This window comes from Centroberyx gerrardi, chromosome 19 (assembly GCF_048128805.1).
Source record: "Centroberyx gerrardi isolate f3 chromosome 19, fCenGer3.hap1.cur.20231027, whole genome shotgun sequence".
Lineage (NCBI taxonomy): Eukaryota > Metazoa > Chordata > Actinopteri > Beryciformes > Berycidae > Centroberyx > Centroberyx gerrardi.
This window is the reverse complement of record NC_136015.1, coordinates 19,140,159-19,162,727: the sequence shown is the minus strand read 5'-3', so window position 1 is coordinate 19,162,727 and position 22,569 is coordinate 19,140,159. Positions and strand designations below refer to the sequence as shown.

The 22,569-nt window shown below is 42.3% G+C and overlaps 2 protein-coding genes across 10 annotated transcripts in view; one reads left to right on the top strand and one right to left on the bottom strand.

The window, feature by feature from the left end:
* The window catches only part of epha10 (EPH receptor A10), a 114,422-nt gene extending 113,304 nt beyond the window's left edge, over positions 1 to 1,118 (top strand). For all 7 annotated transcript variants that reach the window (XM_078290158.1, XM_071915360.2, XM_071915363.2 and 4 more), the window contains one exon: positions 1,004 to 1,118. In XM_078290158.1, the coding sequence (XP_078146284.1) occupies positions 1,004 to 1,118 (115 nt within the window). The remainder of the gene's footprint in view (positions 1 to 1,003) is intronic.
* Positions 1,119 to 8,914: 7,796 nt separating this feature from the next.
* On the bottom strand, positions 8,915 to 21,797 carry LOC139924341 (prolyl endopeptidase). 3 transcript variants are annotated; one of them, XR_013507504.1, is made up of 16 exons: positions 21,635 to 21,797; positions 19,377 to 19,451; positions 19,066 to 19,199; positions 18,772 to 18,902; positions 17,963 to 18,172; positions 17,620 to 17,741; positions 16,912 to 17,017; positions 15,580 to 15,771; positions 13,402 to 13,599; positions 12,072 to 12,175; positions 11,665 to 11,801; positions 11,467 to 11,561; positions 10,859 to 10,990; positions 9,973 to 10,129; positions 9,260 to 9,706; positions 8,916 to 9,229 (listed from the first exon to the last, which is right to left on the bottom strand). XR_013507504.1 is itself a non-coding variant. In XM_071915374.2 (15 exons), exons 1-15 carry the CDS (start codon positions 21,674 to 21,676, stop codon positions 9,412 to 9,414), a joined length of 2,130 nt encoding a protein of 709 aa, XP_071771475.2. In that variant the 5' UTR covers positions 21,677 to 21,797; the 3' UTR covers positions 8,915 to 9,411. The 3 variants fall into 3 exon arrangements, 1 of the variants encoding a protein (XP_071771475.2); XR_013507505.1 differs by having other exon boundaries at positions 21,640 to 21,792; XM_071915374.2 differs by having other exon boundaries at positions 8,915 to 9,706.
* Positions 21,798 to 22,569: the final 772 nt, after the last annotated feature.

The window sequence follows — 22,569 nt, the reverse complement described above, 5'->3', positions numbered from 1 at the left end:
AACTCTCTTTGTTCCCTTTCTGTTTGAGGGAGGGTTGCAGAGAGGGGTGGGTGGGTGAGTGAGTGACAGAATGAACGAAAAGATTAGTGCATAGATAAGTAAGTAAATTAATAAAGAAGTGAGGGAGTAGTAGACATTTATGCGTTGAACATAATCAGAGAAGAGACTGGGCTATATTGAGAATTACATTTTAATGTTGTGGATTCATCTTTTTTTTATCATGACCCTGACCTGGATAAGCAGCTAGAAAATGAATGGATGGATGGATTACTAATTTTGAAATTAGATCACATGCAATAAGGACTGACAATTTCTGTATGGCTCGTCAGCATGCCAACATGTACTCATTTTGCACGACATCGACTTGTAGAATACCTTAACTCATCATCGGTGCCTTGCAGAAACCTTGTATCTCTAATTTTACCAATTTTTTAAAGGTTAAATGTGTAATATTTCTGCTTTACTGAAGCATAATATGACTAGTAAATATCAGCAGAGGTTCGTGAGTGAAATAAAGTGAACAGCCACGGCCCACGCACTGCGGAGATTTCTGCATTCTGCGGCTAATGTTTTTGTTGTTGTTTGAAGACCCTCCTACCACGCCAAGGTCCATTCAAAATCTGGCAATTTGTTTTTGCCTTGCTTATCGGCAAAAAACACACATCGGGAAATATAATTTGAGACTTTATTACTAATCGGTAGGGTGTTCTGGTAAATTCGGCATGTATATAATCCTCCAAACAGCTTGAATTTTTGTGTTTTAGTGTTGTCGCCAAGACAACGCTGATGATAGAGGCCAGCATTGGACCAGAAATTACACATAAACCCTTTAAACTGTAATTGACCGCTGAAGTTATTTCCCACATGTAAAGAATGCAATGCAATACATAGGAGGTAGATCAACAAGTTCCTGAAAATCTATTTATTGCCACTGGCAATACTGTACAGTAAGTTTGAAATCTTTCTAACCAATCTTGGTGAATTTCATATTCTGTTTCCATAGAGACGTACTGAGCCTTGGCATCACTTCCCTGGAGCACCAGAAGCTGATACTGGCTGCCATCCAGACCCTCCGAGCCCAGGTCATCCAGATGCACGGCCGCGGTGTGCAGGTCTAGCAAACAATCGACACACACAATCTCACACTGATGCAGACACACACATGGATGGATGGCCCGGGCAGACAGAAGAAGAGGAGAGAGCTCTTCCAGACTGAAGGAACGATGAGCAGATCTGCCAACTAACTGCACTCCCCCACTTAACTCCTCCTCCTCCTCCTCTTGCTCCTCCTTCCAACACTTCCTCATGCCTTCCTTGATTCCTTCCTTCCTTGCTCTATGAATCCCCTCGGAGACGGCCGGTCTTCCTGTCGATGTGATCGGGGATAGCAGAGGAGTGATGTCATATGACTTTTCGTGACCTCTGTCTGCACTTTGACCTTAAATCCGTCTTGCTGGTTCTGGACCAGCGCTTAAAGACAAATTAAATACTGTCTCTACCAGGACCGGCTCTGTCTAAAGCTGACCTCAGTGGGAGAGGCAGAGACGCACTGCGCTCCAACTAAACTGGATATGGATTAGTGCTTAAAGACACACAAACATTTTGGGTGGAATTTCCCTTTACCCCCCCCCAACATTGATAAAGAACCAGCTCTGTGTAAAGATGATTTTCAGAGCAGCTCGAAAGGTACCTGCTCCGCTTACAGGAGCGCAACTGTTTCACTGACCTGGGATCAGGATGTCACAAATGCTTTCCATGGAGACTCTCTTTCCTCCGTACTGGCACAGCTGCTTTCACGTCAAAACCAGGAACCGATTTATTATAAGAGGATACAGAATCATTTCAGTGCTGATTTCAGATCAGATGCTAAAGGAACATTCTCCGCTGAAGATGACAGCTGGAATGTAACCGCTGGTTTCAGAGCAGCGGCTATCGTTGGGAAACCGTTAAGAAGACTGAGCTGCCCCCTTGTTAAGGGTTCAGTAAGTTTGGGGAGAGTGTAGTGGAGTTGGATGAGGCCCAGATAAGGCTAAATGAACAGACATATGGTCCTATATAGTCTTTGTGTGCTCATTCATTGTCTGATCTTGATAGGCGGCCCAGATTTTCAAGCAGCATCCACACTCGTCAGGCAGAGCTTTGAGGTCACATGACTTTGACCTCACCGGATGGCCGGAGCTAAGTTTTTCCAAGTTGTGTTTGCAGCCGTGAAGGTCGATGTGGGAAGGTGCGCTGGGCGATGATGACTTACCTTCAGGAATATAAGCATGGATCTTTTGAGCTACTGTCAGTGAAATAAAGGCTGCAGGATAACTACTGTAAATCCAAAAGGGAAGGGTGGAAAATGTGTGTTCGATTGTTCATTTATTTGTTGTACGTCGCTGTCTGTTGAGCTACTTTTGATCAGAATATTTTTTCTTTCTCTCTTCTCTCTCTCTCTCTCGCTCTCTCTCTCTCTCTCTCTCTCTCTCTCTCTCTCTCTCTCTCTCTCTCTCTCTCTCTCCGCACTCCCCTGCTGTTTTCGCTGCGTGTTTAAAACATCTTATTTTCCCTTTTAGCCAGGATGTCAGTTTTACCATGCAGCATCTTGGCAACATAATCCTCCCGTCCGGAGGCGCTCCCACTTACCATGTTTAATGCACTGTATAGAATACAGGTCAAGTTTTGGAAGATGGCATAAGTCGGATATATTTATCCATATTTATAATATGTTTACAGACTGTAACGCAAACCTCTCCACAGAAAGAGGCTGGGAAGGTGAAGAAAGCTTATTTAATTTACTATTTAAAAAAAAAAAAAAAAAGACCAGGCAAAGCAGTTGTCCTCTCTTGTTTTGTTTTAGGTTTATGTCATGAAATATTTCTGTGTTGAGCTAAGATATTACTGTGAGTTTATACTGAAAAGGATGAGGATGTCTTCTATTTTCTTTGTATACAGTAAGTGAGGGGAAAACTGGAGTGGGTTTTTTAATGCTGTCAACACACAGTATCTGTGTAGTAACACTGGACTCGTTGATATTTTAGGTCCATTATGAATGGATATGCTGTATACAGGACAGTATGTGTGTTGCAGTATGGATGCAGTATTACAGAATGTCATATAGAGTGTTGTTGTTTCTTTCCGTTGCTGTTGGATTATCATGTTTAATTTTTTCTGTTGCTGTTGGGTATCTGCCATACAATGTGGTTGCGCGTTATTATTCTCTCCAGTTTCCTACAAATCCCATAATTCTCTCTGTACAGTGACCCGCCCCTCGCCTTTTCTGTTCTGTTAGTCAATGACAGGGAACTTGAATAAACAAGTTTCAAGGGGCATTATTTCATTATCATGCAGCTTCACAATAGATGGTACATGCATTCAGTTTGAATTTTTGGATGGAATATTGTAACCGGTTTGTATTTGGTACAAAAAGAGTTTTTGTTCTTCTTTCTCCTTATAAACACACTCTCTCTCTCTCTCTCTCTCTCTCTCTCTCTCTCTCTCTCTCTCTCTCTCTCTCTCTCTCTCTCTCTCTCTCTCTCTCTCTCTCTCTTTATGTAACTGTGTTTTGTCAAAATAAATAAACCCATATGATGTCCTTGATAGATGTTATCACGCACATGTAAACATATCTGAAGACACACTCTCATTGTCCCTTTTTACACACACAGACACACACACACACACACACCGACACACACACACAACCACACACACACACACACACACACACACAGTCACTAACACACAGCAAACTGGACCTCGTCACTATAATGAATGAAACTCAAGTTGTTTTCCTCTCTATCCCCTCTCTCTGTTACTGTGACCATTATGATATATGTTTAATACTGTAAATATGTATTTGAAAATGCTAAATCTATTTTTATAATTTGTTTGAAGAACAATGTGTTGAATATAATATCTGCTCACTGTGTAAGGGTTTTATTTGTTTGAATTTAGGGCCATAGCCAAGAAACTCTGGTGTTTGGAATATAAAACTTAAAAAAAAAAGTTTCTTTTTTGTTAATTTTTGATGATTTTTACCTGTTAGAACAAAATCTGATGGCTGTTGCAATATTGAAATGTGTTATTAAAAAATCTCCAATACAAGCAAAAACAGTTGTTTCTTTGTCTCCTTGTCTGCTACTTCAGGATTGAATGTAAATTTTTAATTGCATGGGTAGACGGTGTTCTTTTTCCTCATTATCCAGAGGTGATTAACACTTCAACAAACATATAATCATGATTTAGTTCACAAAAATATTATCGTTTTTCAGCATTCACCGGGGATTCATAATTCTGCTACCACAAAATGACTTGTTAGTTTACAAACATACTAGCCCTGATATGAGTTGAATATCTCTCTGCTAATAGTTAATATTATGAATGTAATTCCATGGGATTAAAAGTGCATTTCATGGGTAATCTCCCTGAACTCTGAATTCAATTACCAACCAAAATTCGCTCTCTAACACTACTCAAAGGTTTTAAAAGTCATGGATTATACACCAACCCTTTGACTTGTAAATCCATTACAGAATCCTTGAACAAATCTACAGCGGAGGAACAAAAAATCTAGAAAACTTGGGTGCAGGATATATTAGTATTTAAAATCAACCTCGTTTCAAATGTCACTTTAGTCTATTTTCTCCCTATCTCAGTTTCCCAGCAAGATTGCCTGTATATGTGCTTATAGCAACATCACGGGAACAGTTGGGTTTTAGCACTTTGCCCAAAGGAACAGTAACTAAATTGAACAGTAAAGGCAGATGGGGTTTACATGAAAACTTTTCCAATTATCTGTCTATCCCAGGCTTCCCCTCTGGTTAAGGGAAATGAACCAGTGACCTTTTGATCACGAGCTCGTTTCACTTACCTTACTAACCTTCAGGCTACCTGGACCTTCCTGTACTTATTAGCCTACTTATCCAGTGCAGGATTTTGAGTTTGCCCTGTATCCGTTTACAGTGGAATTCAACTTCCAGTTACCTCTCCTAACCTACTTCTAGGGTTCATGGCTCTCTCTCATGTCTCTCCCTCTCTCTCCCTCTCTCCCTCTCTCTCTCTCTCTCGGCTCTATCATGTGAACTTATTAAGCCCCTCTCTCCAGGGCTGAGGTTATATTACTTACTGGTTTATTACACAACGCCCACCATCACACCAGCACTGAGCGTATGGGAAATTATTGTAAATGCAAATTAACTTTGCGTGGGATTGCTGTGGGCGACTGTGGGCTTGAATGTAAGAGCTGGTGCATGCATGGGTCTGTGTGTATAATACTGTGTGTGTGTGTGTGTGTGTGTGTGTGTGTGCATACTGTGTGCATGTGTATGCGGTGTCAGTATGTATGTGTGTGGACGTTCCATGGGCATACACCCGAGGACGAGATTTTTTTATTTACCTCTCATAGAGTTGCAGCACCAATCCATACTTTTTATTACAGTCTTATTGGAGTTGAGGATTGGACTTTGAGAGTTAATGAGTTTCATCTCTGAGCCATCGCTGGCTGCGGCTTTCTAAACCTCCTACGCAATCAAACATCACCTCCTTTTGCCTCTTTGCAGACCCGGGCTAAACAGCATTTGAACTCCCGGTACAGTAACACTGGATTTAGATAATCCGTTATTGCCGGCTTATAGTAGATTTATAGCTTGCATTTGAGATGTAATGTGATGAGGAAGATACAAAAAGCTTATTTACTTGTCCTACTTATTAAGATTTTGTGTATGTGAATGCAACAGCCATAACTGGTGTGCTCTAAATGAATGCATGGGCAGATAGAGGGACAAACAAATGGATAAATAAATAAATATCACATCTTTTGGGATTTTAACTGTGGTTTATTGAATTACTTACTAAAGTAAAGTAACCCCAAAGCTGCAATCTGTCATTCTAGGCAGACTACTGTATTTGGGCCAAAAAATAAATCTAATCAAAAATATAGCTGTAATAACTCTCCTGTATTCAGTCCAAAAAATATACATATTTCCACCACAATTTTGAAAATATCTTTCTCAGACATTCTAATCTACATTATGTGAATTATATGAAATCCTGATCTTGACCCTTGACTCCTGCTTGCTCCGGGTCACGATGAGCCATCTGAGCAGCTGTACAGATGCTAAATGAGCTGAATAGGGGTTTTAATCACATGCTATCTGCCTCCAATTCCCCGGCTATATAGTCTAATCAGTGCTGTTAGTTTGAGCGTGATTTCTTATTGTCCCAACCAAGATATCATGCAGCAACTGAACTCTCTGGCAAGGAGGTTTTGTGTCAGTATAGGAATCTAGGCTAGTGGTATTTCATCAAGCTTCTCAGGGTTTGAGCACAAATCTTCAATCAGCTTCGCCTGTTTAGACACTGTAAATGAGATTGGGAGACTCTTGAAGGAGCTTGATTCAAATAAAGGGTTTCCAAAATGCAATATATACATTTTGGAAAAATATCGCTACCTGAAACCCATCAGTTACTGTTTCAGAACCGCAGACGATCTTATCCGCAAGAGTGTAGCTATTTTGTGAGCGAAGACCTTCGGATTATTCATAATTTAGATAGTAACCAGTAATGTGCTTTACTTTCATGCCACCAGTGTTTTTCTAGGTGTAGAGTAGATGTACATTTTAAATCAAGAGCTAGATATTTCCTTTTGGAATGAAACTCTTCCAACGAGATCTTCAATCCTACTGCAAGACTGACTGATGTTGAGTCATGATTATCTCCAAACCAACGTCAAACCACATCAACGACCTGATGACTTAAATGCACCGAGCCCCGGCCATGACACAGCATGTCAATTAAACCAGACTTCTTTAAAATGCCACCAACCATGACTGATTAAACGCTGCCAATATTGCAATAAACTGGGTTCGAATTGGGTTTGAATGGACTAAGGAGCAATACGGAGAGTTTGTGTTTCTTTGTTAAGATTGATAGTTGCTGTTACACATCTGCTTTAGCAGCATAAGAGGCAGTCTTATCATATCAAAGAACTCGTTGGAAATGAAAAAAAAAACCCTTATGAATTGAAAAAATGAGTGAAGAAAATGAAAGAGGAATAAACGACAGAGGTAGAGGAAGAAGAAAGAGGAGTCAAAGAGGCAGATGGAAAAGAAGAAGAAACCTCCGTAAAGACATTTAGTGACTCCCAGCTGTGTGCTGGTGAGAGGCCTCTCTCTCTCTCTCCTTCTTGTCCTCCCTCTATCCCTCACTCCCTCTGCTCTGTGTGAAGATTAAAGGGAGCAGTATAAAGGAGAGAGCAGTCCACCTCTAAGCTAGTGTGAAGGGGAAACTTCCCCCAGCACAAAAGTTCTGCTCTCCGCTCTTTGCCGAAGCGTGCCGCAGCTCAAATCGGCTTTGAGAAATTAATCCCTGCATTATGGAGGGAGTAAGTAAACAAACGGAGGACAGGATGGGGACCTGTGTGTGTGTGTGTGTGTGTGTGTGAGAGAGAGAGAGAGAGAGAGAGAGGAGCTATGAGACACTGAGGCTTTTCTAGGTAAAAGCTTGTGTTTCTCCAGAGAAAAAGAGACGTTAAGGCTTAGCGTGTGTGTGTGTGTGTGTGTGCGTGTGTACATGTGTGAACGTGTGTACATACACCAGGGAGAGAGGGAAGAGAGAGAGAGAGAGAGAGAGAGAGAGAGAGAGAGAGAGAGAGAGAGAGAGAGAGAGCTCGGAGGTGAGGGGGTTGAGGCGAATGAAGGAAACGAAGCAGAAAAAGCCTGTCCAATCCTCCGGGACACTCCTGGGAGCGGAGCACCGCGGCGCCTTTTTTGCTGCACGATCTTAAACCTCTCGCTCTGTCTCTCATATGTCCAGCTTATTACTGGCTTTGTCTTTCCCGGCCTCATTCAGCCACTTCGCCCCGGTGGGAGAGAGTCATTGTGTGGAAAATCCTTCTCCTGCCGCCTCCTCTCCTTTTCCCATCCTATCTATCCAGTGAGAGGTACTTAGATAAGGCCCCGGGTTCAGTCTGACTAAATCAGAACTTCCCACTGAGCTGAGATTAAACTCTGAGTGACCGAACGGACCACTTCTCTCCCTCTCTCTCTCTCTCTCTGTGGTTGGCTGGCGGACCGGAGGCTGGCGGGTAGTTTCCGGAGTTTCTTTTTGACAGTTTAAACACCCGTCTGTCTGACAGTCTGTCTGGCCGCTTCCCCGACTCTCCCCATAAGTGCACTTTCACTCTTCCTCTCCGCTTGTCTGCTTGTTTCCCCTCTCCATCTCACCATATATCTGCCGTCTATCATCGCCCTCCATCGCTCTCATTTTCTGCACATAAACGTCTCCTCTCCTCTCCTCTCCATCCCGACCCTCTCCCTCTCCCTCTGTCACTCTCTCTTTTCCTCCCTTGCATTTGCCTGCAACGCTGCACAAGTGCATTCTCCTCAAATCAGCTGTCCCTATTCTTTTGAATTCTCTGTCCGGTGTTTTATATAGATGTATTCTATTTGTCTCTATCTGTCAGCGATCTGATTTCACTCCTGACAGGCAGATAGGCCGGCAGACAGACAATATAAGGGATTTAGCAGAGTGGCATCCTGCTGGGTTTTTGTCCACAATCCCTCTCAGTGAAGCAGCCTAGCAGAATGACACTAAACTGACCTTTGACCTCTATGTGCTACTCACTGATGCTGTTTGGTTGACTGACAGGAAAGACTTAAGAGTAAAGCCTGAGCATCGTCGATTGAGGCTCAAGCTTGCGGGGGAGCTTTTGCGGTCCCGTACTGCCACTTGGTGGAAGACGTGAAAACTGCACAGTAATGAATGATCATTGTACAGTCAGATTCGCTGTCACTATAGGAGCTATCTACTGCAGAAAGTACTATTTTGATTAGAAATAAAAAAGATTAGAAACAGGTAGACAGAAATGATAATAGAAATACAAGAGATTTTTATTGAAAACACATTCCTACACAAATTCCTACAAAATTAAAGTTCAAATTTTCAGCTTGAGTGTTGAATGAATTTGAATTTATTATTTAATGAATTTATTTCTGTGCATTTGATTGGTTATGGCAGTCTACAATTAAGAGCTGATTGCAAAGTAGCATTACATTGATTAGTACCTGATTTTTACCATACTGTAATTTAGTCATCCTTTCTCATATGCTTTTCCTTCTTTCTTTCATCTCTCTCTAACCTCTCACTCCATATCGCTCTTTGTAATCCTCACCTCTCCATTCCTCATGCCTTTGCTTACCCACTCCTTTTTTATCTCCCAACTCCCCCTCTTATTCCTCCTCCTACTCTTTCCTTCCCTTGCTCTTCCCTTGAACACCCTCATTCTCTTCTTTCTATGTTCCTAGTTGTGTGTTTTCCTCAAAAAATGCAAAAATAAAAATAAATCCTGAAAAAGTGAATATCAACCCCATCCTTCAAATATGCCCTCTTTGCTCTCCTCCTTTACCCCCCTTTCCCCTTTCTCCTTGCTCACTCCTTCCAGCCGAGCCCAAGGGTCTCAGCAATGAAGGAAAAGACGTGCGTTTCCTCCAAGATGGCCTTGGCGGTGGGTTTTCCTGCACCATGCCCGCTGCGGGTGTCCACCCTGACCATGAGCGGCTGGCGCTGCGCGGGGCTGCTGCCCACCCCGTGCTGCAGGGTGGCGCAGTACTTCAGGGTGTGGAGGGGAACCACGCGGTCATCATGATCCGCCGTCAGGAGCAGGATGGCGGGGTAGGGAGGGCCGGAGTAGGGGGCCGGAGGCAGATTATGGACAGGAGAATACCTGGGAGAGAAGGAGGGAAAGATTGGTTGGAAGGAAAAAGGAGACACATGGTATCGGTGAGAGGAGAAGAAGCGAGTGAGTTGATTAAATTTGTGATTCAGGTTCTGATTTCCAGTGATTTACTGTGTAGGTGTGTGAGTGGGTGTCAGTGATGGCAGCTTGGTCAATGGCAGCGGATGAAGGTGTGAGCATAACTGCAGTCGTAAATATGAATATAGTTTGATGTGAAATGATGTTGTGTCTGTATTTGTGTGTGTGTTTCATACTTGATGAGCCACTGGAACTGCTCTGGGACATCGGCACAGCCATAGTCGGTGGTCCAGGCGTGACCGATGGTGAATTTCTGGAACTTCAGCATATCCATCACCCCCACCTCAGCCACGGCACAACCAAACAGGTCGGGACGCTGGTTCACACACGCCGCTGTGTGTATGTGTGTGTGTTTGTGTGAGGAGAGATGGGTTGACTATTTAAACTCTTGTATTATTTATTTCATTTGCTTACAAACACATACACACACACACAAACACACACACACCCCTTACCTCACACTATAGGACACAATCACTCCTAAATGGCCACTTAGACACCAGGGAAGTAGGCATTAGTTGGGTTTGTAAAATGCCATATGGCAGCCAGGCTTTGGTAAATGATGTGGCTAAGCACTGTTTAATGTGCTGTTTAATGGCTAAATTAATTGAAGCTAAGCAGCTAACTACTGTTAGATGGATTTGACATTAACAATTATCCTGAAGACATACTGTAAAGAATACAAAGCACTGATTCTGTTATGATCGATGTAGCTGAGAGTCCATTTGGAACAGTGACTTTAGCCTTGAGAGAGGTTGGGGTGAATTTAGTTGGCTTTGGTAGGGCTGGACATGCACAGTATGCATGTCATGTGTATTTATAGTTAGTATTCAGCATGCTCATGGGTTAAATTGAATGGGAAGTAGGAGCTGAGCTGTTAAACTGGGTGGGAAGCAACAGAGTATGTGATGTAGCCTACTGTTCTGTAATCGTCCCCAGGATGCATCTTTGAAACCCTGTTACTCTCTCTTGCTCTCTCCCTCTAACTTTCTCTTTTTCACACCACACACACACACACACACACACACACACACACACACACACTCTCTCCCCTGTACTCACCCACTAGCAGCCCTCCATTGGAGGCTCCATTGATAGCGATGCGACTGGCTGTGGTGTAGTTCTCCTGGATCAGATACTCTGCTGCACACTGGAAGTCGTCGAAGCACGTCTGCTTGTTCCCTAAGGTACCAGCTACATACACACACACACACACACACACACACACACACATGACACAGGAGAGCAAGTCATGTGAACATGGAATTAGACCATGGCAAACTCATGTTCAGGGTTTTCTAACAAACTTTGTCACGCATTTTTCTTTATTTTTACTATTTTTCACATTTTAGAATAATAGTAAAGACATCAAAATAACACAAATGGAATTATGCAGTGACCAAAAAAGTGTTAAACAAATCAAAACCATCTTATATTTTAGATTCTTTAAAATAGCCGCCCTTTGCCTTGATGGAAAGGCAAAGGCTTTGCAAAGAAATTCATACATAGGCATCAACTTCACTATTTATATTTGTCTAAGCCTGTCATAAGCCTTTAGATCAAAATGGCTTTAAGATAATGAAAAACATAGAACATTCAATCAGGTGTGTGACTGGTAGTGTGCGTCTGTGCTTTTTTAAAACATTTTCTGTTAACTTTTATCTCTGTACCTTTGTGCCAAGTGAGACCGTACTCTCCTCCCCCTCTGATGTTGGCCACGGCCAGGATCCCTCCCAGGTGTCTCACATACAGCAGGTAGGCAACACTGAACAGGGTCAGGAAGAAAAGAAACATTAGGACTCAATGGGGACAAACACACTAGCGGCATAGATACACATCCCTTGGTCAGAAAGTCCTTTTCTACTAACTTGTAGTATGGCTGTATGGAGGCCTCAAAGCCTCCATATCCGTACAGGAAGACTGGATTAGTCCCGTCCATCTTTAAGCCCCTGGAGTGGACTAGGAACATGGGGATCTTAGTTCCATCTTTACTGGGATAAAACACCTGAAAACATGTGAGAGCAGTTATTACAGGTTAATTATTTATTCATCCATTCATTCAAAAATAAGTCTTCTCCGAAAGTGCCTCCTAGGTTCAGATTATCTTCTTGGCTCAGCTTTGATAGCACAATTTTTGATGAGTCTAACATGAGTTTCCTCAGCTGAATGAAGGCACGAGGAAGAGGAATGGGGAGTTTGGAGGGTCTGAGCATGGAGAAGAACGGCCCACAGCAGCAGAGGAGATAAGTGAAGGAGAGAAAAAACAGTGTATTACCTGGGTGGTCTGATAATCCTCTTGATTGATGCCTTTCACCTCCACCTGTCTGAACACCCGGGGCTCTGGGCTCGCCTCGCTCAGATCACAGTGGTAAATGATACCTATAGGCATCACATAGGTCCGGTTACTGGGCTTAAAGGTTGTCATTGACTGCCAAAGTAATTCTTGAATGCTGATGTAGAGTGATGTACAAGTTGTGATGCATATAGCATGCAGTTGTCATGATAGACCACCAGTCATTTAGTCTCATATTCAGCCTTCAAATCTTATTTTTTCTTAAAGCAAGAGAGATGCGGTTTCTCTTGTTTCAGGAGTTTTCATGAGTATCAATATCTTGAAACAAGTCAGAATAAGGCAAAATCACTGCGCTACTATCAAGAAAATGACACTTGATTCTACAAAAATTCTTGAAACAAGTGAAATTACCTCACCCCATTGGCAGATTTATTTTTACTTACTTTGAGAAAATGATTATTGTAGGACTCAATAATAGACTAAAGGACTTGTTAAGATGGAGAGTTTTCTAAAATATCTAAAATAATTTTCCTAGTTCCAGTGTCAGTGGTGAGCTTTTGAGTCATTTGAGGCTTTTCCAAGAACAAGAAGTGGATATATCTTAGTGCTTTCTTACTTACATGCCTGCCAGCTATGAGCGTCTTGCCAAATAATGTAACAAATGTAAGTGTTTTTTCTTTGACAGTCATGGATTGATGACTGTTCTACAGAACTTTTATTGAGTCGGTGCTGTCTTTTTGTATTGTGGCGTGGTTTGGGAACCTGAATCTGGCCAATAAGAATAGGCTTGGTCGGCTTGTCAGAGTGGCCAGTAAAGTAATTGGGGTGAACTAGGCACAGCTCTCTGACCTTTACGATTGGCAGGTCGTAAGGAAGGCCCATGTCATATTGGACTGTACTGACCTCCCCCTGCAGAGGGAGTTTGAGCTTCTACCTTCAGGTAGAAGATATAGAGTTCCAACTCAGAGCACTAAAAAATTCAAAGACTCTTTTGTTTGCACTGCAATTAGAAGGCTGAATTTGCACAAATGATTGTACTAAGCACTTTCTGCACCCAGCAATTTGTTCGTCTTTTGTTTTCACATGAAGTGATCTTACACTGTACTGTATTGTATTGTTGTCTCTTGTTCTGTCTGGTATGTTGTCTTTCATGTTGTATTTTATGATGGATTGAATGTGTTTTTAATACCTGGCTACAACTAAATTTCCCCTAGTGGGATAATAAAATTTGACTTGACTTGATGGATTATGGGTGTTGGTGGAGATGGGGGGGTATTTTGAAATATGAATTCATTTGGTGCGTATTTTTTACCTGGTGTGGTGAAGGAGGTGAACTTGTAGAAGAAGTCAGAGTGCTTCTTCTTGCAGCTCACTCCGGCCACCGTGCCGACGTCCAGCGGCAGGTCCTTCACCAGCCGGCCGGTGGCCAGCTCATACAGCTGCAGGATGTCCTTCACATCGTGGACGTAGTTGACCAGCAGGTGGTGCTGGTTCACACAGGAGACGAAGCCTGCAGCAGGACATGAGGAACGGAAGGAGAGAACATTACAGTAAGTCCTAGGGAAACTGCATCTCTACAGTTCTTTCTTTGTTTCTCTGTTTATTTGTTTGTTTGTTTGTTTGTTTGTTTGTTTGTTTGTTTGTTTCTTTCTTTCTTTCTTTCTTTCTTTCTTTCTTTCTTTCTTTCTTTCCTCTGTAATCGACAGTGTGAATAACGCAAGGTGAGAACATTACAGTATGTCCTAGGGAACTGCATCTCTAGAGTTCTTTGTTTGTTTCTTTCTTTCTTTTCTTTCTTTTCTTTCTTTACTTTAACATCTCATAACCCAGGGACCAGGCCAGTTACATGCATTGGTTGTGACTTCATTCATTAATTCTGTTAAAGGAGAAGTGTTAAAGCATTGTTTTAAAAGCCAATACTAATCCGAATGCAGCCATACATTGTGGATCAATTTACTGTAACTTGATATATTCTCACCAACAGCCTGCAGGTGGCAGTCTCATCATAACACAAGCACAGGACTGCTGCTCATCACATGAAAATGGTTCCCTTGGTTACTTTGTTTACAGCACTTTACCCAGAGTCCCGTAGATGGCGTCCTGCCTCTGTGTGCTGTGTCAGTGTCAAGGCCGACACATTACAGAGACAGAGACAGACACCAGTGACTTGACAGTTAATGGTCTGTAGGTGGCAGCCAGACCATGACACTGAGACATGGATGTGGGTTCTGGCAGTCCTGTCTAGCTCTCTGTCTACCATACATGCTGGTTCCATGGTGACGTGAATGATTCATTTATGGGATGAATTGTTTTGAAAAAAAAAGAAAGAAAGGAAAATATTGCCAAAAATCCTGCCCTGACATCACTGATTGAAGTGTGGCAAGAAGTGCTTGGTTGTGATTGATACAAAATGATTTCTGCCCATAGAGAGCAGTGCAACAACAATTTTCTGCCCCTAGAAATGGATTAATAAAAAAAAAGTTGAAATTAAGTACAGGATTAATGCTATTCACTGTATAGAAGCCATGTACAGCTCAGTTAGTGCTGAATTGCTCTTTAAGAATAGCAAATGTAAAGGCTTTAATTTACGACCTGTGTATAGGCTGAATCACTATTGTGTTATATCAATCGGCACAAGATATTATTTATATGATATTATTTATATTTATATGAAAATATTTATATGAAAATGTCACAGATTATTACTTTCTTCAAAGTAGTATAGGAATAAACTGGGGTTTAAAACAGGAATAAATAAAAAAGATCACTAACTCGTAACAAATGAAGCACAGTGTTATTGCTATAATATACTGTACATTCTAATGATTTTACTGCATATACTTTCTACCATTTATTTTTTACGTTCTTTTAGTTTATGTGCCTTTGAAATTGTATTGGTCTGTGTGTGTTCGGTGTGTGTGTGTGTGTGTGTGTGTGTGCACGCACATGCATGTGTGTGAGCATGTAAGCATCAGTGATCAGTGGTGTACCGTATGTTTGTCTTAGTGATATGTCTCTGCTGTTACGAGCATTCAAATGACTCATAACGGCAAACTACAGCAAACTGCTTATGGCTCAAGTTTCACTTTTTGAGCAGAGTTCCCTCTGACGACGGTCGGTCAACCGCACAGAAAACTTCCCAATTGTTGTGGTTAGACTGTCATCGAAACATCAGGACAGAAATTCAGCGAAAAGATATATTGCAACATGGTTGAATTGTGGAACAGCGATTCTGCGTATGAGCCCTTTGCCTCTTGCAAAATATTAGCGGACTTACTTAACCTTCTCGCACTCTCAGACACTTAGTTTACAGCAGACAAGCCAAAGGAAACTGATACTTGACAAATCACTGATATAACTGCTGTACTGATCTCTCAGACTGATTCTGGTGATGCATAATGTGGGTGCCTCCATGTGGGCATGGAGCAGTAGGCTACAGTAGCTGCCTTTGTTTTCTTTGTATTCCATCACAATTTCCATTTTGCCTCACCCAAGACATCCTTGTCATGTTGTGGGATGAGTGTAGTCCACTGCTGCCGGTCTGCTTTCTGCAGGTCGATGTTGATGAGACGATAGCGAGGGGCCTCCAGGTTGGAGCGGAAAGTGAACACACTCCCCTCGTTGGTGACGTAGGAGTACTGTGCCTCAAAGTTGTCCACAAGCTTGACCCAAGGCAGCAGGCCTGGAGGAAGAGATGAATTAAGTTATCTATGACCCTTATCAACGTCTATGGGTGACTGGTGGGAATCAATTTTAGCGATAGCCTCCATATTGCACAACAGAGAACCCCGGGAGTCTACGAGATCAGAAAACGATACTCAAGGTTGCTGTAATGATCCTCGCTTATAAATGTTTCAATCTCATTAGTGCCATAAACCCCTTATGGTCACTTTGTGCTATATGGAGCCGTTAAAACATTATGTATTGCCCCTTTAAAATCTAAGAAGGATGTTGTGGTTTTCAGCTAATCTGGTTTCGGACAACACACATTTCTGTTACTATTCCGCAGAACTGTTGCAGCAACACATCAAGCATTATGTTGTCAGTCTTGTTGTCCCAGACTAGACAGGTGGGTGTTTATAGGAAGTGTGCTGTCGACTTGTAACACGTACTCAGGAACAGAAGGAATTTGTTTTAATGCTGCAGTGTCGATAATGCTTGCCCATAAACATTTACATCTGTGACTCACAGAATTTACAATACACACTGGAATAAAGTTCAAGTTCAAGTGAGGTATATACTTGTTTGGCACACACAACCATAGGAGTTCTTGAATTATCAACCAACAATTTTGATCACTCTGGGGACCCATATTCATCAATGCTTTTTATGACTTACACACTTACAAATAAGGAAAAGCATACCCAATATTTAATTCTGTACCTGTGACCCTACTTCTCAACAACTAATTTTACCAGTTTGTAGTTATACATATTGAGTGCTGGGAATGATGACAGCAAATCCCAAAAGCAACTAATGTTTGAAGTTGATTGCTCCCGAACTTCTATGGAGATGTGTATGCTAAATAGTAAAAAATATTCTCTAAAAGTGCAATATCCCTTTACATAATTAAATAAGTTAGTTAACAAAAAGACATAAATATGAGAATACACATAAGTAAAAAAAAGCATAAATAAATTGTGAAGTAAATGAAAGTCTGCTTCTGTTGGTTGTCACAGTTGCACAAACAAGTATGATACACTGCACTTTGGCAAACTGTCAACTGTAAACTGTAATGGAACGACTCAAATGTGTGAGATATTAAGAGAGGAGGAAGCTTTTTTCTTTTCATTTATTCCAAAGGTTTGGTCTGGATACAGACCTTTGATGCCATCGGTCAGCTGCTCCAGGTCACAGTACCACAGCTGGTTGACAGGCTCACAACCTTCAGTAATGGACAAAACAGCATATCTGCCATCATCTGATACCTGAAAATAGGAAAGGAAAGATGGAAAGAAGGAAGGAAGGAAGGAAGGGATGAAGGAAGGAAGGAAGGGAGGGAGAGAGCAGTGGTTATGCAAATGTAATCCTTTACACCACTACTATTTTGACTAGCTCACACCTCTCACTGATAGACAGAACAGCATCCTTGGGCATGAGGGCATGAGAGATGAAGCTGAAGACATTTTTTTATGGTTAAGACTTCTGATGTTTGCTTGAAAATTTTGGACTTTATCACCCAGACGTAACGTGACCTGAGTGTCCTGCACACAGCACGCTCATGTTTGCCAACCTGGACAGTCTGTGATGCTTTATACCAAAAAATACCAAAGGGAAGAGAGAGGAAAAAGATCTAATGTTGGTGAGTCCAGCTTTCTCTGGACGGAGCGCTGCTCACTGCTGTTTGGGAGACAGTTTGGGTTTCACTCACCAGAATCACTACCGCTTTTTGATTTAGGCTGATAAAACGGGTGTATTTTTATATAAAAATCTGTAATTTAGCTTTAAACGAGCATCCGATGTAGCTTTAAATGACTTTGATTGAAAATAGGGTTGAATAGAATTTGAATTAAGTTTGGTATTGGCTTACCGTCAGTGAACTGTGCCACTTGGGATGATCGGGGAACTCCGCAACAAGGATGTCCTCCGATTGTTTGGTGCCGATCACATGGTAGTAGAGCTTCTGGTTGATATTGGCGGTGGTTTCTGTGCCTTGAGTGACATACAGAGAGGTTAAGTCTTCCGTACATGTTCATCAGTCTTTGTATGGTACAGTCAGGGAGTTTGCATGTCTTCGTTATGTCTGTTTGTATGACTCTTCAGTGCAACATGTGTATACGGCCCGTGTCTTGTGCCTTGGGCCTCTATTGAGAGACACAATCTTGATGCATCTTTCACCTCGGTGGGGATTTCACCACATTTGTCTTCCTCACCATCAGTTTTGCCGTCTTGGCGCGGGTAGCTGTTGTAGAAGATGCCCCTCGCATCGTGAGTCCAGGCCAGGCAACTGAACTTGACCCTCTCCAGCACGTCAGGCAGCGGGGTGAGGTCATCGGCCTTCAGGAAACGCACCGTCACCCAGTCTGAGCCGCTGGAGCTCAGACCGTACGCAAAGTATTCACACTCCTCTGATAGACGCCCCACTGAGTGGAGAGCGGCAGAAAGAAATGAGTCAGCACTGTGTGGGGGGCGGGGAAGGAAACTGTACTGCAGTATCATTACCGAAAACAACATCAGTAAGAACAGATAGGCTAATACTACCGGTAAGTACAGATATTACTGAAAAAGTGTTTGTTTTGTTAAAGGAAATATGTTTAAAAGGAAACAATTTGTTTTCATTATGAAATTGTGGAGTCAACATTGTTTTATACTTGGAAAAAAAATGCAAATAGTAGACTAGAGAGAGTGATACTGTGATTTTTGGAGAGGGAGTGGTGAAAATGGTTTATTTTTCTTTTGATTTTTTTGGTTACACTCTATTGATCCCTGAAGGAGAGGTTCTGTTTTCACTTCCCCGTCTCCACAGGGAGGTCAGAGGTCAGGCTCAGCTGCAGAACGGCGACCTGGAGCTGGTGGGGATTCGGCGTCTCGCTCAAAGAACATGCTTGCTGTCACGGGGGTTTGATCCAGGGCCTTCGACTACTGAAAGATAGCCTCCTTCCTCACTACGCCACCCTGCTGCCTTGGCTCATATACACAGAAGATAATATGTGTAGCGTGAGTGCGCTAAAGTGTGACTCACTCTTAAGTGCCACGGTGCCATCTTCAGACAGAGTGTTGGGGTCAAAGAACACGGTGGCAGGTCCATCCAGAGAGTCCTGCACATACAGCACATCCTGGTTCTGAAGACCCTGGTTGTGGAAGTAGAAATACCTGCAAAAACACAGGAAAATGAAAGATAGTGAGAAAGAACAGAAAATGCAAGGGGTTTTTTGTTCCTTCCTACCTGCATTTCAATTTGAATCAGCCCCCTCTCTTATAAGGGAGGCTGTTTTTCAGTTCCTACAGGACCTATCCCTTGCGTTTCAACTGGTACCTGTCCCCTCTTTTGTAAGGGCAGCTGTATTTGGGATAGTCGTAGAGCTCAGTGAGACGCTGGTGGAACTGAGCTTGGACGGCGCACTGCTCCAGGTAAGGCATGGTCAGTTTGTTCTGCTCCTCAACAAAGGCCTGAGAAACAGGAGGATTGAAGGAGAAAGTAAAAGGGTGAAGACGCAAGAGAGAGGGGATGAAAATTGGAGAGTTTTAGGAAAGACACTGCTGATAGTCCTAATGGGTGCCAGTCGCCTTTGGCTTGTTACAAGACGTCTCAGGCCAACACTGATGATGACGTCTGTCACCTCATACCTTGGTCTCCTCACTGTCAGGGTCTTCCAGCCAGGTGTAGGGATCACAGATCTCAGTTCCATGGTAGTCATCCACCTGTTGCATGGAAACATAATGTCAAACAGGAAGACACAACACACACACACACACACACACACACACACACACACAGACACACACGTGCAAGCTGCAACTAGGTGGAACCTCAAAATGATTGGGCGTCATTCACAAAACGTGCGTATGATCAGATTTGATCTTAAAGTGTACTTACGAACGTTTCCACGAACAGTTCGGCATTCATCATTTTTTTTCTTACCTGAATTTGTTCTTTGGTACGATCGAAATCTACGTGTGTTTGGAAACATGCGTGGGGGCATTACGCATGAAGTGGTTTCTACTTGGAATGCCTTATCCTTTAAGCGAAATCTATTAAAGCAGTCCCAGACCTCATATCAACAACAAAATGTGTTTCCATTTGTAAGCCTGGTGATAATAACCATATTAACAAAGCTATAGGCCGATATGAACAAATTCATAGGCAATTCTATTCAATTGTAAACATAAGTGATTAAAGTGATTCATTATTATCGTATATATATATATATATATAATCATACATATTATTATATTATTTATTGATCAATAAAGTTCTATCTTAGAACTTGCTCCGCCACATGAGCGAGTGCAGCATACTGAGCTGGAAGGATGTTGGATGTGCTTGGACACCGCAGGAAGAAAGCTCCTGTCAATAGCTACTCCGCTGATGACACCTGACAGCACAGTCTCCATATTATTCCCCCAATCCTTTTGACAGCGCCCTGCCGTCCGCCTGTAGCTAATAAACTGCATCTATTTGGAATTAGACTAACCCTACCCTAAGGCAAACCGTTTACCATTTAATTCAAGGTGTGTGTTTCTGATGTTGCAGCATTGACAGCATCAGTAATTTCTTGCCATGTTTTTTTTTTCTCAGTTGCTGTCACTCCACCGCTTACACTTTTAAAAAGTTCACTCCCGACAAAAACACTTCTATTTCAGAGTTTGAATTTTTCTTCTTGGGCCTGTTTGCCATTCTCCACCACTCCAGTAATGCTTTCCATTTGCGCACGACCCTTCAGACAGCAGGCCTTTTATGGAGTTGCCGGGGCGTCTACCTATGCTAATCAGCATCAACAAGTGGCATTCATCATCAGATACACCTGGAATACGCAAAAATCGAGACTCTGCGCATGCTTCATGAATCCCACGTTGGTTTTACGCAGGCATGTTTCTTAAGAACAAAAGTAAGAACAATTTAAGAAAAGTTTCGTGAATGAGGCCCATTGTATTATTTGGCAATCATGCTTGAGTTTCTTGGCAGAAAGGACAGCACTCTTCCAGAGAATATCATGTCAAAGTTCATGAGTAATTTGCCGTGAGAGGTATGGTTACTTACCTGCTGAGGAATCCTGTTTTGTTTTGTTTTTTACTGATGACATATTCATATAATATAATAAAGCCTCTCACATTTACACGTCAAAACAATGGGAGTATGGCCAATTGTCTGTTTCTCAGGTTCTCAGGTAGTACTGACAGGTGTGCGTAGGCTGGCGGATATTGCCTACTGCGGTTGTTATTTTCTCATGCAAGTGATAAGGAGTTGTGCCAAACCAACTATTTCTCCAGCGAATCTCAGCCCTTCAATTCATACTTGCCAACCATTTAAATAGAAATAAATAAGTAGATAATTAGATAGATAAACAAATGCATATAGGCTAGACTTAACCAGAGTACGTACACATTGCACTGCAGTTATACATGTAGGCCTTCTTTGTAGATAAACAATTGTGATTCTGACAATTTAGTGGATAACTCCTTACTTTAACTGCATTGCATGGCAGTAATGCTTTAAGTGCAACACATTAGGGCTATATTTTAAAATGGCTGCTTCTTCATTGCAGTTATTTTCAGATTTAGATTTGCACTTGAATGCCCTCTCAACATCTTTTAACACTTGAGAGAGGTATTAATAAAAGATTTTGTGTTCCTTGACTCAGTTCTGTCATTGTCCTCCTTCTGCTCTCTCTCTCTCTCTCTCTCTCTCTTTCTCTCCCTCCCTCTCTCTCTCTTTCTCTCTCTCTCTCTCTCTCTCTCCCTCCCGCCCTCTCTTTCTTTCTCTTACTGGTCTCACTCTTCCTGTTTGGGTGCCTGCCCCTTTAAGACAGAATGGCAGACAGAGGCGAAGCCAGAGAGAGAGAGAGAGAAAGAGAGAATGCACACAGCAGGAATTTGACACTGACCTTACTGTCATCTCTCCAAGCAGCCGGGTATTTAAATGCCATGTCAGGGTCTCCACAAGTGTTCGTCTGTCTCCCTGAGCCGTCTGTCTGTTTGCTAGTTTATTTATATTTGTCTGTTTCTGTCTTTCTGTGCGCCGCTCCTCGCCTGAATCAGTGGCACTGAGGCTGAAGTGAAAGTGAAAGCATGTTCCACACACACACACACACACACACACACACACATGCAGCACAGAGCACACAGTGCTGGTTTGTCCTGCTCCTTACAGGAAGTGATGTCATCAATGTCAGACAGGCGTGCAGTTCAAGTCAGTGTGTGTGTGTGTGTGTGTGTGTGTGTGTGTGTGTGTGTATGTGTGCCTGCTGAGGGACGGGCTTCTATAGGAAGTAGAAGAGGCAGCAATAGGTTGAGAAAGCCAGTTTTGAGTTCAAACAAGCCTTCGTTGTGTAATTAACAGTGTGCAAATATTTTTCATGTAACACCAATACAATGCATTGATACAAAGACACATAACAAAAAAGCTCCTTACGAACCCTCATCTATCACAGAGATGATGTAGAAAATCAGGTTTGAGCCTTGCACTCCCTTGCCTGATAGAACAAAAGAAAAGAAAGAAAGACAGAGAGAAAGAAAAAAAAGAAGGAAGAAACGAAGGAAGGAAGGGACGTGTTTGCATGCACGCAGCGGTACAGAGGGACAATAAAGAGACAAAGCTTGAGCAAGAGGAAGTCTTGCGTGTACTGATATCAACACAGTTATTAAAACGTTGCCTAGATGCTTCTGAGATGCTGCATAAGCACCAGATTAATGGATCACTGCGCTAAAATCAGCGCTCATGAAAGTATTGTCAAGGTTCAGCGACCGGACGACTCATTGTGACCTCACTCATGTCATGAGAAAACAACTGCCTGGCACGGCAGGCCTGTCTAAAATCCTG

Coding starts and splice junctions, on each gene's coding strand:
- LOC139924341 (XM_071915374.2), bottom strand. CDS start 21,676: ATGGCATTTAAATACCCGGCTGCTTGGAGAGATGACAGTAAG. Junction 19,452..21,634: donor CTTGGAGAGATGACAGTAAG/GTCAGTGTCAAA, acceptor TCCATGCAACAG/GTGGATGACTACCATGGAAC. Junction 13,600..15,579: donor ACATGACAAGGATGTCTTGG/GTGAGGCAAAAT, acceptor GTCCTGCTGCAG/GCTTCGTCTCCTGTGTGAAC.